The 20,146-nt window shown below is 39.8% G+C and overlaps 1 protein-coding gene across 17 annotated transcripts in view; it reads right to left on the reverse strand.

Moving 5' to 3' along the window:
- SOX6 (SRY-box transcription factor 6) overlaps positions 1 to 20,146 on the reverse strand; it is a 448,703-nt gene that overhangs the window by 167,470 nt on the left and 261,087 nt on the right. For all 17 annotated transcript variants that reach the window (XM_053392405.1, XM_053392369.1, XM_053392397.1 and 14 more), the window contains one exon: positions 206 to 378. In XM_053392405.1, the coding sequence (XP_053248380.1) occupies positions 206 to 378 (173 nt within the window). The remainder of the gene's footprint in view (positions 1 to 205; positions 379 to 20,146) is intronic.

Consider the following 20,146-nt stretch of genomic DNA (forward strand, 5'->3'; position numbering starts at 1 on the left):
TGTACATGTATTATCAAAGGTGATATTTACAAGTAGCAGACTATGAAAAGCCAGCATATCATGGAAAGTACAGTTATTTGTCTCTTGTTTGCAAATAATATATACCAGACTCTTTTTGGTTGGGAGTCGATATAAGAAATAGTAGAATTTTTTTCTGGGAGTGGGGAAAAAAAACATTTTCATATGTTGCTGTTTTGTTGCTCACCTGTTCTTGCTGTTGGCGAGCAAGGTCCATTTGCTGCCGTTGTTTTTCAATTTGTGATGCTGCCAGCTTTTTCTGCTCATCGTGGGCAGCCAGAAGCTGCTCCCGTAAACTGATGAGCTGGGTGATCATGGTAGAGAGCTGTCGCTCTTTTTCCGCTAGGCTTTCAGGTGTACCTGAAGGAGATAGGGAAATGCAGAATAAATAACATGTAGACAGCAACAATGAAACAAAAAGGAAATAACCTGAGTTTTTGTATCTGACAAATGGCAGTTTGAATATTTATTTTATTAGAATATGTACCAGTAAATCCTGCTTGTGTTTTTGCTGTATTCTGAAAGATAGGGAATGTCACTATATACTGTGAACAGAAAAGAGACAATTTACCCCCCTTCTGACAAGAGTAATTAATTATGTACTCTGCAATATCAAATCCCTCTTTCCCTTCCATCCCAGTGTAATGACTCCTTAATGGATTACCAAATTCACAAATAGATTAACATAATTTTCCCTCCATTATACATTTTTAAACAAACAAAATATAAGATGACTAAAAAAATCCTGCTTAATAAGGAAAACAACTTAATTATTGCTGCTAATTTCTCAGAGATCTCCAGTATTAACCAAGAACTGAGCACGCCACAGAGTTCTACAAGAGATGCCTCATTTTTGTTACTAAGAAGCCATGCCTAAGTTAAGCCTTAATAAAGGGTGTGCATAGGCACAACTAAACCTGTAGGTATTGAAATAGGGCTCAGAATGAAAGAAACATAATATGAGCCTTCTTATTTACATTAATATTCATTTTAAAAGATTTAAACTTAGTGGGAAATTCAGTTTTCTTTACATGAATGGTCCTTATTGATGGATGCTTTCACACAGCTTCCTTGCTAAGTGTATCAAACTAGAAATCTAAATCTGTCCAACTTTGTAATTGTGATTTTACAAAAGAATGCATTAGAAACACACTTTGGTTCTAGCTTTAAGAAATATATACCACACAATTTTGTGTGTGTGTTTGTAAACGTATACTGACATGAACCCGCATGAGTCTCTGAATCAACAAAGGAGTGGCAGAAATTATTATTATTATTATTATTATTATTATTATTATTATTATTATTAATGAGTCCCTTCCCATGAAAGATATGGAAGTGATCTAAAATGTAATGATATATATGCAAATTACATATATTAAAAACAGTTTGAAACAATTGAATATAAAAACAATTTTTTAACATATATAAATATAAAAACAATTTAAAACAACACATACATAAAACTAATTCATATCCAGATTAAATAACAACACAGATAAAGATTTTAGAGGCTTGTTGAAAGTATGCCAGAAGCTGGTAATTAATACAAAGTATAGAACTCAGTGACAAATATTCCATTGGCTTTAAAGGTTATGGGTTAATTGTTAACATGTTAATTGTGACTGCCTGCAGTCTAGAGTTACCAAGCATATGATGCACATGTGAGATTCCACAATCTAAGAGTAGCTGAATCTTATTTAAATAAATGCAAATTTAAATTTATTCAGCTGAGATACTTGATCATTCTGCCACATGTCCACCTTGAACCAGAATATTTTCACTGTCATGCTTACATCTATATATTCCTGCAATATCAGCACTTTATATCACAAAATTATTTATTATTTATTAAAACTGTCTGTCACTTTATCTTGCCCAGGACAACCCAAAACAACTTACAACAAAACAGACAGCCAATGAACCATTCATTGATACATCAAAACCAAGAGGAAAGAGAAATGCGTTAACAAAAATCACTCTGGCAATATTTTAGCACTGTAATATCTAGTGCGATCTAGAATATGTATACAAATGTTTACAAAGCTATCAGACTGCAAAAGCCACGGTGGAATATATAATACATCAACCCATGCATACTGAAAAACCTATAACGCCTTGCAACTACTATATCAGAAGAAAATCTAAATACAAGAATAACTATGATTTTACAACTTTAAGGCTACAAGCCCAATTTATGTATTATGAATAGTGAAAAGTCATGCCTTGAAACTCATACTGGGACCTTGAACTAAAGTGAACAATTGATAAAAGCACTGAAGGAATAGAACAGCAAACGTAACTAGAAGAAATCAAACTCAGCTCATGCATCTTCTATGGAAAATCTGCTGGGCAAGGAAAACAAAATTCTACTTTGACACATGATTAGAAATGCTCTTCTATCCTGGAATATCTAACACAAAAAGGGCGTGTGAGAGATCAAGCACTTAACAGGCTAATTTAGACACATCCCATTTTAGATTTTTGTAATAAGAACAGCTGTACCACAATCTTAACTCCTGTTAACTGAATGCCTGTGATTCTCTTCAAAGATAACTGAAGCTAAATTCATGATTAACCTTATAATATGAAGTAAGCCAATGACTAAGCAGTGATTTGCATACATGTATGACTGACTGATCTGGGAATTCAATCTGTTCCAAGAGGATCACTTACTAGATCTTACTGTGACTTTCAAAATGGTGCCAAGCACCCTCAAAACTGAGTGCTGGTGAGCTGCAGTGGCTAGAGGGTGGAAGCTGGATGTGAGAACTCCAAGCCCAACTCTCAAAGTTCAACTTGGCCAGGCAGGTCACTGGGTGGATTGGGGGAAAACGACTGTCATTAAGCTTATCTGACTTCACAGAGACAAAGCAAAGCTAGAGTAAGGTCAACCAATTCAAGCTAAGCTTCCTAATGATATAAATGTAAAGTAATTGGAAACATAGGTACAGACTAGCAGGTAATCCCCAGGGCAACTCTTATTCTCTTGCCATTCAACAACTGCATCTACACTAGGTGAAACTAAGAACATCTCCAAGGTTTATTTTCAAAGGGTTCCTGGCATCCCAAATAAAATTAAACAGTTGGGTAAAAAGCTTAATGGTGTAATGTTGCGTAAATAAATCCTTATACACAGTCATTGTGAACAATATTCATATAATGTACATATATACCATTTATTGTAAATAAATAGGTAAGATAAAGAGCAAGCACTGATCTACCATCTTCCAAGTGTCATATCATATGTACCACAATTGATATTAGAACTTGAACTTTTAGAAATACAAGGTCAGCTCTCACAAATCATTAACTTTAACATGTGTTTTTTGTAATTATCCACCTTGGCAATGTTATCATGTAATTCCAGTGCCCATCCAAAAAGGGGAAGGAGGTAGTTTACACTGACATTGTAACAATTCTCACAATTCCGTGGGCTTGTCACATGTAGCAGCATCTATGTAGCAGGATTTCAAGGGCCCAGCAGTTTGAGACTTGAATGTTATCAGGTATGAGCAAACATCCTAGAGATGGCAACACTTTCATATAAGGATATTCCCTATCATCATCATCATTGTAACTGAATGGGCTGATTTAGTTGTAACTTTGCTGATACATAGTGTTTTGCCAAGCCATTGTACCTATCCATACACAACATTCCTGTGTGAGCATACATACTTCTCTCCTGTCCCTTTCCTATTTAGCAATAAGCATGATTTACTGTTAGGTAAAGGTAAAGGGACCCCTGACTATTAGGTCCAGTCGTGACCGACTCTGGGGTTGCGGAGCTCATCTCACTTTATTGGCCGAGGGAGCCGGCGTACAGCTTCCGGGTCATGTGGCCAGGATGACTAAGCTGCTTCTGGTGAACCAGAGCAGTGCACAGAAATGCCGTTTACCTTCCCGCCGGAGCGGTACCTATTTATCTACTTGCACTTCGATGTGCTTTCGAACCGCTAGGTTGGCAGGAGCAGGGACCGAGCAACAGGAGCTCACCCCGTCACGAGGATTTGAACCGCCAACCTTCTGATCGGCAAGTCCTAGGCTCTGTGGTTTAACCCACGGCACCACCCGCATCCCTGATTTACTGTTACATCTGAACAAATGTAGCTAGAGTTTCTGCAAAACACAGTTGATTCTTAAATAAAATTCCAATCTGAATTTCAAACATCTGGTTTAAGAGCAAACTATAGTTCACAGGAACTCATTATGCCAGTTCACTTAAAACTATAACCATAGTTTTTGATTACCAAGAAAGCAAGTCGGGATTTGCACAGAGGAGGGAGAAGAAATAATATGTGCAACAGATAGAGCAGTTCAGATTGCCAAGCCGTGGTTTGGCCATTGGTAGCATCAGAACTGAGCTAAAGGCTCTATTCCAGGTGTGGGGAACCTTTCCCTTCCAGATGTAGCTGAACTACAAGTCACATCATCCCTGGCCATTGGCCATGCTTGATGGGATTTGTAGTTCAACAACATGTGGAGGGACAAACCTTCCCCAAACCGGCTCTACACAAATAGGGCAGATAAATACATAGAGCTGGTTTCAATTAAGTTGTTGTGCTAGAGGAAGCCAGCACAAGAAGGAGCATCTCCACCCCCATCATTCTGCCCGACACTGAGGTCCAGCGCCGAGGGCTTTCTGGCGGTTCCCTCACTGCAAGAAGCCAAGTTACAGGGAACCAGGCAGAGGACCTTCTTGGTAGTGGCACCTGCCCTGTGGAACACCCTCCCACCAGATGTCAAGAACAACTACCAGCCTTTTAGAAGACGTCTGAAGGCAGCCCCTTTTAGGGAAGCTTTTAATGTTTAACAGACCACTGTATTTTAATACTTTGTTGGAAGCCGCCCAGAGTGGCTGGGAAAACCCAGCCAGATGGGCGGGGTATAAATAATAAATTCTATTCTATTCTATTCATTTGTGCAACTGGACTTTTCCCCCGCTTCTGATTAGGAAAGTCTGCAGAATCCCCAGAACAGAAACAGGGGGAGAGAAGAAACATTGTTCCATCTGGGAGAGTGGCTTAGGATGCACAGCACTTTTGCTGCCATCGAACATCAGGATAAATATAAGGGAGCAGCATATAGGCAAGAGACCCATTTTCCTATAGAAGACAGCCTTATCTGTCTATTGTACAGATTGGAACTCAGCTATCCACCAGATGATGCGCTTCTCCAAATGTTGCAATGCAATTTGATACTTTGAATGTACCAAAATACATATTTAAACATGCATTTTGAAAGAAAGTGTATTAATTATCATTTAAATTGTGAATTATTTTTGTGTAATTAGCTGGAACTGCTTTCTGTAGGCATGATAAAATACCAATATCCATCAGAATTGTTTCTCCTTTTTTGTAGCACAAACAATGGTACACAAAATTTCTTCCATTCAAGAATCTGAAGTAACCATTATACTACAGAAATTAATATATGTATGTTTTCAGTTCATTAAATACACTGTGCTGTTGTGTAATTTAGGGGAGACACTCCTCAACTCTTTTATTCAAATTTCTGCATCCACTTCATGGAGCTCGATATCACTTCTAGCCCTGGATAAAGCAGCACTCTTGTGCATGTGACAGCAGTTCTGCCTGCTATATGATAGCACTTATATGAAAGTTTTGGACCCCCTAAGCTATTTCGAGAAATGCAGTCTTGTACGGCCAATGATACAACTCGCTCTTGTGCAGAACTACCTAATTTTTGATGCTCCCATATATTCTATCAAAAGCAGGATTAGAGAACTAGGAGAGCATCATAATGCTTTCATTCTAATGGAAATGCTTTCACTCCTGTCACCCCCACTTTTCCTTTTACTATAGTTGAGATAGAAATAAAAAGCAACTTGCTAAGGATGCAGACCAGATTGAGCGGCTCTCGCTGGGCCAGCCAAGGTCTCTCGTCATTTAACTGTGTGCTGTCTTCATTTGTTTGCCATCCAAGTGCCACGATACCCTTAAGAAATTACCAGTAAATAAACTCTTCTGCTGAGCAGAAAATGGCATCTAAAACAAAATAATCATAAAAAAACATTGCTAGCGTATCTTCAAAATGCACTTGCTGTAAAGCCGGAAAAATACTCTTCATAAAGTATCTCAAAATACATTACACATTACAGATTCACCTCTCTGTGTCTGTCTTTAAACTGTATCTATCCTCTAACTCCAAAGACACTGACTGTTACAATCACCCCCTCCCTGCAGCTTTCCAGCAGGGTCTTCCTTATCCCCAAATCACATCTGTCTTGAGTTTCTCTCAGATTTGTCAGGTGGATCAGTGCTCCCCAGGGCCTGCTCCAGCTGAAGTATTTTAATTTGACTAAACACCTGATTTATTTTATCTCTCCGATGAGAAAGGCAGTTTGTCTTAATAGAGCCTGTCAGCCCACAGTCCCATTCAGAGCAATTTACAGGCAGCCAGGGATGCTGGGAGAGAAGAGTGCTGTGATTCTGTATTTTATCCTCCTCCAGAAAGCACCTAAAAGCAGCTATTCACAGCTCCTGCATGTGGCATTTTAGAACTGAATTAGCTTTTTATTCAAGTAACTACACTTGTTGTGAATAGCTTATCTGTAAAATTGCCACATTCACTACTGATTTTATTAACCTTTGGCTCTATCACAAAATGGTCTTCAGTTAGGAAGGACCTTTAAATTTGACATATATTTTTTCTAAGAGACCTTTATTCTAGTGACTTCAGATTTACTGAATTTGATCCATTGACTCCTTTACCAGTTATATTCAAAATCTTAAGTCTCAGAGGGAAAATCAATAGCATGCGTGGAAACCTTTATAGAGAGATAGATAATGACACTTTTCCTTAACAAAAGGTAAACAAAAAACAGAAAGAAAAAACAAATCAAGTATTAATAAAACTGCAATGTTTATGTGTTTCTTTGCAAAGGAGGGGAGATAGGGAGAGAACCAGAAAAGGTGGAGACCACACAACTTTTCTCCCAGCAGAAAAGCAATTGTGACAGCAGGGGCCCCTTCAGAAAGAAAGTAAGATAATTTTCAGTTTACTCAGGTACTAATTATTTGTGCAACTGCAATCAAGTGTCCACAGTATCTTTGTACAAGAGGAAAATAGGTAGAAAACCAGAACAACATGGCCATACCTCTGTGACCTCCTAGCAGACCCACCAGGTCTTGTGGTCATCAGCCACCACTGCATATACAGGAAGATGCATTTCTAAGTAGGCATGCACAAAAAACATGTGAAGGTAAACATGTGTTTGCAAATGCACAGATCATAAAGCAGCCATTTATTGTGCAGCTACCCTTGAGAGGATTGCCTGCAGTTCCTTATCAACTGCAAAATCAGCAGCAAACATCAAACAGGTGCCCATGGAAAATGCATGGAAAATGGGGGCAATCTGGAAAGCATACAGGTGGGCAACCTGCATTTTATGCTGCCCCGACACCTGAAGCTATTCCATTATTCTATCCCATAAGAGTTCCTCCCTTATTCCTCTTTATTTTTCTTGGCTTTTAAAAGTGTTTCACCCCTCTCAAGCTTCATAACAGGAAACCAACAGGGACACTTTACACATTCCATTTTTAAGTTGCAGGTTGGCTTTACTTTAAAGTATGAATGTAACAAATAAGTATTACAGATACTGTAGAGCAGCCCAGATGTGGATTGTGCATTAATTTCTGCCTTTTTTGTTAATCAATATAGATATGAGTGAAACAAATGACTACAGAATAATTAATTAATTGATTACTCCAATTATCTTTGCTTAGCTTAATATTATTCAATACCATTCATACATGCATTATCATCTCTCCTCATTTCCAATACATTTTCATACACACATGAAATTTTCACCTGGGCATTTTAAAGAAAGTGAACCAGTATTTCCTCTTTTTTTTTCATCTAACATGCAAACACTATTCTGAAATTTTATTTCTAATCCATTAAGGAAAATGCTGACAAAGTAAATCAAAATACAAAGTAAGAGGATTAGGTCATAGACACATTAAAAAGAGTGCACATCCCCAGAGTTGCAGAGCACCAACTATTGAAAGCAACAAAACCAACCATTCAAACTTTTTAAAGAGAAAATAATAATAACCAGGGCAGAAATTTAGTATTTCAATAAAATCAATTACCCTTTCAGCTTCAATGTGTGTGTGTGTGGTGTGTGTGTGTAGCAAAACACAACGCCAGACATAAAAGCGATGGTATTTCCTCTTAGATTGCCAGACATATAACTTGGTTAAACCATTCTGTCTAATATTGTGGACTGCAGCAAACATCAGATAGACTGTGATGTTTCTACTTCACAGGCTGCGGCCAGCCATTTAGCATTTACCTTGTTTGATTGGGTCGCTTTTTAAATGCCACAAAACAGGGCAACAAAGGCAACAAAAATAAACAGTGAGGATAAAAAACACAGAGAGAAGAAAGTAACAATCGAATGGAAGGGCTTCCAAGATAAAAGTCACTTTGTGCTGTCTGTCTGTCTGTAGAGCTTCCTTCTCCTGTACACAGGCATCTAATTTGAGTTTTAACTCCAACAGCAGTTTAAAAAGCTTTCCACTCTGAAGAGCCCCCAAGTGCATCATAAAGATAAAGGATTTCAGTACAGAACAACCACAAAGACTTCTATTATCTTATCAGTCTTTGGTTACAACAGCTGAACCAATATGACTAAGTTCTGAATGACTTTTTCTGTTTTTCATTTAAAAGAGAGAGAGAGAAGGGAAGGATACTGGAATTCCTTTATTCCATGATCAGTTAGCAATTGTTGATGCATCCATATGCTACTGTCCATTCCTGAGTCAATTAAAAGTTGTCTAAAGGCTGCAATTGTGTTTTGCAACATTCACTGCAAGCATGCATAGCATCTAGAAGGCTCACTTGGTGAATTAACTTACACGGCCCAAAAGGGCATGGAGAGGGAAAATGTCCTAATTTTACAGAGTACTGTAAAATTATTGTAGGTGAAAATATGTTGGCTAATACAAAAATAACTTACATAGCATCTTAAACAAATACTGTTGCATTATGTACAAACACCATGCTTAAAAAGCAACAATTTGCAGAGTCTTCCAAAACTATTCTCAACACAACTTTTTCCAAAATTAATATCCAAAAACTATACATGACTTAAAGAAACTAGCTCTCTTTAGGCATCTATTCTGGTACAGCAAGAGTAGTTGGCAGGGTGTATGTGTGTATGCATCATCATGTTGGCTGTTTCCACCTAACAAGTTCAGCATTATTTGCATATTAAGAGCCTTAATTCTACAGGCATGAAGTCTGAAGCCGAGAGCAGATTACACATTATCAGTGCTTTTCTTCTGGGGGTACTCAAGGATACACAGTGCCAGCACTTTCCCCCCCAAACGTTAAAAGTGTGGCACTTACACTGTAATAACATCATGGTGAGTACAGTGGTACCTCGGGTTACATACGCTTCAGGTTACATATGCTTCAGGTTACAGACTCCGCTAACCCAGAAATAGTACCTCGGGTTAAGAACTTTGCTTCAGGATGAGAACAGAAATTGTGCTCCAGCGGCGCGACGGCAGCGGGAGGCCCCATTAGCTAAAGTGGTACTACGGGTTAAGAACAGACCTCCAAAACGAATTAAGTACTTAACCCGAGGTACCACTGTACTGGCATCTTTTTTTCTTAAAAAAAAAGCACTGCACATGACTACACCAAGTCACCTGCTCTCTATACATGTTAGTTCACAACAGAGACAGAGTACTCTCTAAACCTAAATGACAGTATCACTCTGTGAAACTTCTCCAAGTATCCAAACACAATTGCCTTCTGCTGCTTCTGCATCTTGAAGAACAAGAAAACTCGTATGACATTACCAATCTTTTTTTTTAAAAAAAATGTATCTATATATATCCTACCTACTTTCCAAGAAACACAAGGCAGCAAACAATGCTGAACCGTATTTCAAATAAACAGAATCCTCAAGTTAAAGCCAGTAATAAAACCAGATGACAAAACTGCAGACACATATAGGATAAAACTCAATGTCATACTAATAATACGACTGTTCCATTAGCATAAGTATTTCTGCTTGCAACAATCTCTGCTCTCCTCCAGAGGGTTCTCCCGACCCTCGGGAGTACCAGTTTTGAAAGAGTTGCAGGAAAGCTCCATTGTGCTAGTGGAAATCCTTGCACTGGCTTCCACTAGCACACTGAGCTAGTTGAATCCTGCCCACAGTGACAATTCCAACACACCAGGCAATTTTTTTAAAAAAAATGGATGCAGAAACAGGCCAACCATCAGTCCTTCACTAGCACTCTAAAACCTTTCATCTCACTGAAGATAAGAAAGGAAACTGGTGGGCCCCAACTAAGTTTTTCTGCTACAAAATGCAGGGGGAGAATTTACAATGAAAACCTACAAAGCCTTGTCTGCAGGTCTAGGCTGTGGCTGCAGCTGCTGCAATAGCCAATGTTTGTTCAATGCTGTGCCAAAATTGTTTTTCAGCCTCATTTTTAGGTCATTTTAGCATTTCTTAATTGTTTTGATGGGTAAGGACCTTACTTTATCACTGTGAGATGGGCAAGGTTTGTTATGTGTCTGGATTTATTTCCATTAAACATTTCTTCAGTGCTTTGTAGCCTTCCTGGCTACCTGCACTTTGTGGTTTGAAAAAGTCCCATGGGAGATGTTATCTCATGTTTCCTGTTGGCTTTAACTGAAATACGGGAAGCTGAGGAGGGTGCAGAGTACAGAGCACTGGAGAGATTGTTTGTCGTCTGAAATAAAACACACTCACAAACACCCCAAGTTAACAACCTTTTCTCGCATACGTTCTCAGAAGAAGATTAAGGGATGGTTCAAAGACTTATAATGCAATCTGGTCTTGGGTAAGACCAAACTGGATACCACATACATGAATACTTGCGAGATGTTCTGGGTTACATGAAGAAAGAGCAAGGTAAAAGTGCATCTAACAAATGAACTGTACATATTGTAAACCAGATTACACTAAATTCTGGATTCTAAAAGCATATTCTACATGTCAAAATTCCCAATGATGTAGCCAAAAGAACTGGGGGCCCATATAACCTCTGCTTATTTGACAATGGACCAACAATGTTTATTGTTCTGCATGAAAATCCAGTGTCAGCTTTGGCCAGATTCACATGTCAACACGGAATGTGTTGGTGCATGCTGCTGAAAAGTTCCTCTTCCGCCGCTGGAGAGTAAGCTGGAGTCTGACTTGTCATGAACCCAGGCATGTGGCTTGGTCCTCTCTAAACAAACCACAAGGGGTAACCAAAGTATGTTCTTAGCTTATTACTTGTGGTTTGATTGAGGAAACAACCAGGAGCCCAGGTTCAGACGTCACAACAAGAAAAACTGGCTGGTTTCCAGTGGTGTAGCAGGAGTAGTAGCACAGGAGGTTGTCTGTAGTAGTAGCACATTGCACATTCACATTAAACCACAGTTTGATTTTTAGCTATGGTTTAATGTGATGCATTGTTCTTTCCATTTTCATTCTTAGCCATTATTTTCACAAGTTGGAATATAGTGGCTACTGTTTTTTTGGTGAATAACTGCCTAATAAAGTATGCATTGGCAGTCTACCACTGGTTTACTGCTGGATGTACACCTATTGCTGGACAGTTTATACTTGACTAGCAATAGTTTGAGAGATTTCAATCACTGCTAGAAGATGAAGCAGCATTTCTCCCCACAAAAGTGGTCGGTTTAATCCAAATGTTGTTTGTTTTATAGATAAGCTGCGTCATTATCTGTGTTGTCACCTATGCCTGCAACAAAGGTTGGATAACTAGAATATTAATCTGGTGTACTCATTGGACTGGGTTTTAAAAAATATAGTACAATGAGACATCATAAGCCTGCCGTCACATTGTTATAGATGTATTACCTTCCAACAGATCCATATGCAACATGAATCTAGCTCCTGCCACCTCAGTTTTTCCTCAGCCATTCATTTATACTAGTATTACACATATCCTTATAGAGTAGCTTATCTTTCACAGTGGCTTATAAGTTCCTTATTAAGCAAGGCACTTCCATGTCTACCCGGTTATCCGTTATTAGTCCCTATCTCCTTTGAAATGTCGGAAATATAAATATGAGTACTATACGATAGTACTGCAAGATTTATATACTTTAATGATAAATATTAATTTTGATGCTAATTACATGACCACCTTTCATGTCTTACAAATATGAACATCAGTGTAAAACTTATATTTGCCTCTGAAGGTTGCTGTTTTTTATTGCCTCTGGTTATAAGTAATGAAGAGGTGAAATTTACTGCAAAACGAAAGAGATTTGCATACCCTGCCTATCATAAAAAATGGTCCAGAGGAAACTTCCCATTATTTACTTGAGGAGAAAACTTATTCCAAATCTTTTTATATGTGTGAGAAGAAAACAACCATTAGAGTTGCTGTCCTAAACACCAGGCCATCCCCAATGTGGTACCCTCCAGGTATTTTGAAATACAACTCTATGGGCCCCTGGGGGACACAAGGTTGACAAAGGCTGCTAGACACATTTTCTTTAGAGTGAGTAGACATTACAGGATGACACTGTTAATAGGAGGAATTAGGTGCTATGTAAAACAGAAATCACAATGCAGCCTATGAGAAATAGCATTGATCATTAAAGCACTAGCAGTTCTCTCCATCTTCTCTGATCCTGAACTTCAAAGTCCTGCACAAGAACATTTTATATAGTCCAGAGACCAAGGCCCTCCAAGAACCCCCAAAATGTGCCCCCTTTTTAAAGAAAAAAACTTTTTAAAATAAGAATAATTATTATTGTATGGACTGATCCCATTGGTTTTCCACGGTCATGCCATTTTTATTTATTTCTTGCTGCCCCCCTCCCCTCAGGTCCCCCCAAATTTCCCATTAGTATTAGTATTATTTAATTATTTATCAAATTTGTATACCACCCTATACCTGTAGGTTTCAGTAGAAGTATTTCCATTTTATTTATTTTTTAAAAAATTACTTTTCACTCCTGCAGGTCTCCTGCTGTGATTAAGTGACACCAAAAGCTTTTTGTGACACCTAAGTATGTTTGTTTGTTTGTTTGTTTGTTTTAAAAAATTAAATGGAAATGCTGTGAAATGATTAAAAAAATTGCAGAAGAACTGATAGGGAAATATTTTGGAAGGCAGTTTTTAGAACTGCGCCTCTCCCCTGGAAGAATGGCAGATGAAGGTGATTGACTACATGGGCCTGGCAGAGATGACGAGCAGAATTCGAAACCAGGGAAGAGAAGCAGCGGAAGAAGAATGGAAAAAATTTAAGGACTATTTAAAGAAATATTATAAAATTAATGAAAGTTAAAATGATGTTGGATTAGAAAATAAATGGTTACTATTGGTAATGGATAAGATAAGGAGAATAAGTAAGATCAAACTAAGTTAAAATAAGGGAAGATTTGCTGAATAAATGATTAGAAATTGGAATACAGAAAAGGGAGGCATGAGGAAGTCGGAGAAGTAAGGTACAAGAAAATAAGATCTGAAATTGTACTTGTTTTTTTGTTTGTTTGTTGTGTTTATTGTACTGTATTGTTTTGTTTTGTTTTTGTTGTTATAAAAAAAACTCTTTAATAAAAAATTAATTAAAAAAAATAGAACTGCGCCTCTCAATATGTTCATTTTTTCATTTCATCCCAATGTTCAGCCCACGTTGACTTAAAGGCTAGTCACCCATACCCCTTCTGTGAGTGTAATTTTACTTAAATGGAATGATCTTTCATTGACAGCTAAAGACTTGAGAACTGATGAGTTTTTTCTCATTTTAACTAAGAACTTGCCATAAGAAGCACAGAACTTGTTGGATTAGTTCAAACAAAAAATATTAATTAATAAACACATAACAGAGCACTCAGATGACCACTGACTTGAACTGCTCCCCCTGTGTGAGTTTTATATTTGATGTAGGCAGGCAAAAAGAAAGGTCATACATAAATCAGTCCTAAGCCACAATCACTATCAAGTTAAAAACATAGCCAAATGCTCCTAACCAGCTATGTGTCATCTCAAGTTCCTAAGAGAAAGAAATTCTAGAAAGAATTCTAGAAACATACAAAGATCATATAGCTAGAATGAACAAACACACCAGAAATTTAAGCCACAACCATTTGCTAGTCTGTTTGTGCTTTGAAGGTCATGTTGCAAGAAAAGAGACCAAGGTTCTTAACCGTGTAGCAAAAATTCCAAAATCACAATCAGCAGGCACATAAAAGAGATGGCCTACATTTTCCAGACCATAGTTCCACCCATGTTCCTACTAGGTTCTGGTCTAATTATATTTTCAACCACAGGCATGAATATGCTTAGCCAGATGTCTCTAAGCAGCTGGTAACCAACAAAGTTTAAGTTTTTCTCTACTCTCCTTAACTGATCAGAAATCAAACCACTTATGTAGAGTCAGAATAAAACAGATCTTTGTCTCAAACCACATTATATTAGCATGATGTCTTATTCTATCCAACAAATGCAATCCCCAACAGCCAAATATACGTATGAGTCACTGAAAAGATTCAACGTTGTTTAAAATTTGGCAAGGTCTGGAAAAGGCATCTTGGGTCTTCTTGACCACATTGGCCTTATGTCAAGAGCATCTCCCCAATGCAAGCAGAGACCACACAAAGAAATAGGAGGTAATATAAGAGGCTTTGCTTCCTTTTGAGAAACCCTTGAACTTATGGCAGTAAGTACCACTAATGCAAGGAAGGGGTCTTAGATAGATCAATAATGCAATATAAGGCAGCTCCGTAAGAATTTTCAAACATTAAGGGTCGAGGGTGAGTGAATCACGTGGCCTACAAGTTACATTTTCTCAGTCAAGCAAGGTAAATTAAAGAATATCCAAAGCAAATCTATTTAAGAGTAACTTACACTAGTCAAGCAGAAAGTTTCAGCAGCCACACTGTAATACACTTTTTGAATTATGTAGCCTTAACTTAATTTTACATCAAAATGTTTCTGCAACCACTATGATGGAATAAAGCAAACACCTGGTAGAAAACAGAACAATTTATTTATTTTTTACCGCATTTTAGCAGCTCCTATTTCTCGAAGAAGAAGAAGAAGAAGAAGAAGAGTTTGGATTTGATATCCCGCCTTTCACTCCCTTTAAGGAGTCTCAAAGCGGCTAACATTCTCCTTTCCCTTCCTCCCCCACAAAAAACACTCTGTGAGGTGAGTGGGGCTGAGAGACTTCAGAGAAGTGTGACTAGCCCAAGGTCACCCAGCAGCTGCATGTGGAGGAGCAGAGACGCGAACCCGGTTCCCCAGATTACGAGACTACCGCTCTTAACCACTACACCACACTGACACCACCACAACAGAACAATGTTGTTGTTTTTACCACATTTTAGCAGCTCCTATTTCTCTTATTTGGGAGTTTATTGAGGAAACATCCCACAGCTTCTCTCTCTTTCTCCTTTACTTTTACTCTCATGTGGTTCCAGTTCTTTGTTGTTAAAATAAAGCAGATTTCTATGGGAAATTTACCAGTAGTGTCATCAGCCTATAAGCTACTAATCCCTGTGAAACCTTCTCCAATCAATTTTTGAAGCTCAATGCCTGCTTGTAGATTCCCTTGTTCTAAAACATATATGGTATGTTTTGATGGAGAAACTTGTGGTCTCTGGATGCAAGTCTTCCCAAAACATAGTAGCCTTGAAAGTAACACCGTATGTCACCAAGCAGCTGTAGCATCAATACTTTCCTACGCACATAAACTAGCTGACACTGCAAATAAATAAATAAATGTTGAAGTTCAAGGGTAGACTTTAGGGCAGTGTGGTAATTCCAGCTCAATAATATTAAAATACCCAGCTAATTCAGAGGCATGCAGACACTTGTGTGGACACCCAAGTGCAGTTCCTGGCTTTTTCTGCATTAAAAAGGTAAAGGTACCCCTGCCCGTACGGGCCAGTCGTGTCCGACTCTAGGGTTGTGCGCCCATCTCACTTAAGAGGCCGGGGGCCAGCGCTGTCCGGAGACACTTCCGGGTCACGTGACCAGCGTGACGAAGCTGCTCTGGCGAGCCAGCACCAGCGCAGCACACGGAAACGCCGTTTACCTTCCCGCTAAAAAGCGGTACCTATTTATCTACTTGCACTTAAGGGTGCTTTCGAACTGCTAGGTGGGCAGGAGCTGGGACCGAAAGACGGGAGCTCACTCCGCCGCGGGGATTCGAACCGCCGACCATGCGATCGGCAAGCCCTAGGCACTGAGGTTTTACCCACAGCGCCACCCGCGTCCCTTTTTCTCCATTAGTAGCTCCTGTTTAAGGATGGTAATGGAATCTATTTCAGGAAGATTCTGCCCCAGATTTTACTTCATACTTCCAGAATGGGTTCCAGTTTGGAACGTGGTAGGGAAGAATCCAGTTGTGTTCCAGAGGAAAGTTGATGAATTATTACTTTTTTATGCACAATAGTTATTGCACAGCTACCAAATGAATAATAATAATAATAATAATTTATTATTTGTACCCCGCCCATCTGGCTGGGTTTCCCCAGCCACTCTGGGCGGCTTCCATAGAAACCAAAAATACACTAAAATATCACAGATTAAAAACTTCCCTGAACAGGGCTGCCTTAAGATGCCTTCTGAATGTCAGGTAGTTATTTATCGCTTTGACATCTGATGGGAGGGCGTTCCACAGGGCAGGCGCCACTACCGAGAAGGCCCTCTGCCTGGTTCCCTGTAGCTTTGCTTCTCGCAATGAGGGAACCGCCAGAAGGCCCTCGGTGCTGGACCTCAGCATCCGGGCAGAACGATGGGGGTGGAGACGCTCCTTCAGGTATACTGGGCCGAGGCCGTTTAGGGCTTTAAAGGTCAACACCAGCACTTTGAATTGTGCTCGGAAACGTACTGGGAGCCAATGTAGGTCTTTCAAGACCGGTGTTATATGGTCTCGGCGGCCGCCCCCAGTCACCAGTCTAGCTGCCGCATTCTGGATTAGTTGTAGTTTCCGAGTCACCTTCAAAGGTAGCCCCACGTAGAGCGCATTGCAGTAGTCCAAGCGGGAGATAACCAGAGCATGCACCACTCTGGCGAGACAGTCCGCGGGCAGGTAGGGTCTCAGCCTGCGTACCAGGTGGAGTTGGTAGACAGCTGCCCTGGACACAGAATTGACCTGCGCCTCCATGGACAGCTGTGAGTCCAAAATGACTCCCAGGCTGCGCACCTGGTCCTTCAGGGGCACAGTTACCCCATTCAGGACCAGGGAGTCCTCCACACCAGCCCGCCCCCTGTCCCCCAAAAACAGTACTTCTGTCTTGTCAGGATTCAACCTCAATCCATTAGCCGCCATCCATCCTCCAACTGCCTCCAGGCACTCACACAGGACCTTCACCGCCTTCACTGGTTCTGATTTGAAAGAGAGGTAGAGCTGGGTATCATCTGCATATTGATGGACACCCAGTCCAAACCCCCTGATGATCTCTCCCAGTGGCTTCATATAGATGTTAAAAAGCATGGGGGAGAGGGCGGAACCCTGAGGCACCCCGCAAGTGAGGGCCCAGGGGTCTGAACACTCATCCCCCACCACCACTTTCTGAACACGGCCCAGGAGGAAGGAGCGAAACCACTGCATAACAGTGCCCCCAGCTCCCAGCCCCTCTAGACGGTCCAGAAGGATGTTATGGTCGATTGTATCAAAGGCCGCTGAGAGATCCAGCAGAACCAGGAAACAACTCTCACCTTTGTCCCTAGCTCGCCGGAGATCATCAACCAGCGCGACCAAGGCAGTTTCAGTCCCATGATGAGGCCTGAATCCTGATTGGAAGGGATCCAAATGGTCCGCATCCTCCAGGCGTGCCTGGAGTTGTTCAGCAACCACGCGCTCAATCACCTTGCCCAAGAATGGAAGATTTGAGACTGGGCGATAGTTGGCCATACTGGCCGGGTCTAAAGATGGTTTTTTAAGAAGCGGTTTAATGACCGCTTCTTTCAGCGGATCTGGGAATGTTCCCTCACAGAGGGAAGCATTCACCACCCCGCAGAGCCCATCGCCCAGCCCTTCCCGGCTTGCTTTTATTAGCCAGGATGGGCAAGGATCAAGGAGACAGGTGGTTGGTTTCACGCGTCCAAGCAGCCTGTCCACATCCTCGGGGGTAACGGATTGAAATTGATTCCATGCAACTTGACCAGAAGTGAACAAAATAATAAATACAGCAACTAAGTAATAAATAAGACCAACCATGCTCAGTGGGGCTTATTCCCAAGTAAGTGTATTTAGATTACAGCTTTAATAACATTTTGTGTTTCCTTGATACTGTCAAGCTAAATGTGAAAACACCAATTGGCTGACCTGACATCCCTTTTTGACATTCCACAACATGTTACTCCCACTGCTGTCTCTTTTAGAACAGGGAAAGCTGTTTTCTGTAGTTATTCAAGAATGCAAGCCATTGTTCAGATAAAACTAAAGACTCCCCCCCCCAATAAGGAGTAAAATAAGCTTCAAAATCCCTTAATTGAATCGTAAGGTGAAACTTGCCTATAAATGGTTTTCAAAGAGGTTAGAACTGTGTGATCTTTTATTGTGATATTGAACACTCTAGGGGCACATGTCAATCTACAGCTTTTCAAAGTCATGTTAAAGAAGCATCTTCAGATACTGTGGCATGCTTTCAAAATAATGGAAATGTCAACCACTCACATAATGTTCGTATTATCCCTAATTAATATAAATTGCATCTAATTTCACCTCTACTTAAATATATTGCTGCCCAAAATAAGGACCCTAATTTTTATGAGTAATTACTATTACTGATGCATCAACACAATTATTTAAATTCAACATATGCAGAGGCAGAACCCAGCATTTACAGCTTTTTTTGTTCTCTCCTTGCTCGATCCCTAATTTTTGTGGCTTGGAGTTCTTCCAGATTCTGTCTCTGACTTTGTGGGTTGTTGTTTTTGTTTTTGTTTAAAAAAAATGTGAAATCTCCTATCTTGTTTCACTTGCAGTTCCTGATTGACAAACAGGCAGGGATTTGAAAACAAGCAGTTACCTCCATGTAATCGGTACAGATAATGTGCATGGATGTACTTCAAGCGTACACTAAGGAAGGCTTAGTATTTTGTAGTTATCAAAACAGAGGGAAGAGACTATAGCTCAGTGCCAACAGCATATGTTTTACATGCAGAAGCTTCCAGGTTCAATCTCTGGCATCTCCATTAAAAGGATCAAGTAGATGATGCGAAAGACCTCTTTGCTGCTTTCCTGGAGAGCTGCCACCAGTAAAGTCTGATCAATCTTGTGGGTGTATACAACTCTCTCCGCTGGGCTGCAAGAGTTAATTCAGAACATTTCACTTCTATTTTAGATTAAATGCAGCTTGTTACGTCACTCAAACTTGGACTAACTGGTTTATCTTCGTTTTGCTTAGCTGGGCCAAGCCAACTTCAAACCATAGTTTACGAAGCTGTCTTTTTTCAATTAACCATAGTTAAGATTAACCACAATTTATAGTTCAGAAAAATACTAAACTGAAGTTAGATCAAAAATGAAGTGAAAGCTTTTGATCTTCTCACAGTCATGCTGAAGGAGAGGGGAAGAGAGAGTACATGAGCCTGAGGCTGACATAGACTTCTTCTTGTAGTGCTAAATCAGGCTTTGGAATTACATCCGAATGCAGCCACAACTCTGGGCTAGATGAAGAAATATTTTAACCAAGTGGCTTTCTATGCACCTGTGATTGCCATCACACACAAAACTTTCTTTTCCTGTTAGCAATGTACCATCAGTGTGAGACAGCCTTATTGATTAGTAGTAGTCCCAACAATAGATTCTGAAATTTGGCGCTGCTTTTCTGAGATAATGCTAATTTGTATGGCCATCAGTTCAAGTAACAGTCTAAACTGATAGCTGAAAGTGCCTTTTTTTAAAAAATGAATGTGCTACCGAAAATGTTGTTTTTATTTCAATCAATCCCAATAATTAAAGGAGTGGCAATATTTAAAGAATGGCAAAGAACAATATCAAGATATATCTGCCATGGGGATTGTATCTGAGAAATAAATTAAGTTCCAGGCCAGCTGTGGAATAGCCACCTTGTACAACCAAGCTACACAATAAATGTGCCTGATGAAAATTTGCCTCCAACTGTACAGTATCTG

Source organism: Podarcis raffonei, chromosome 1 (assembly GCF_027172205.1).
Source record: "Podarcis raffonei isolate rPodRaf1 chromosome 1, rPodRaf1.pri, whole genome shotgun sequence".
In the NCBI taxonomy this organism is placed as follows: Eukaryota; Metazoa; Chordata; class Lepidosauria; order Squamata; family Lacertidae; genus Podarcis; species Podarcis raffonei.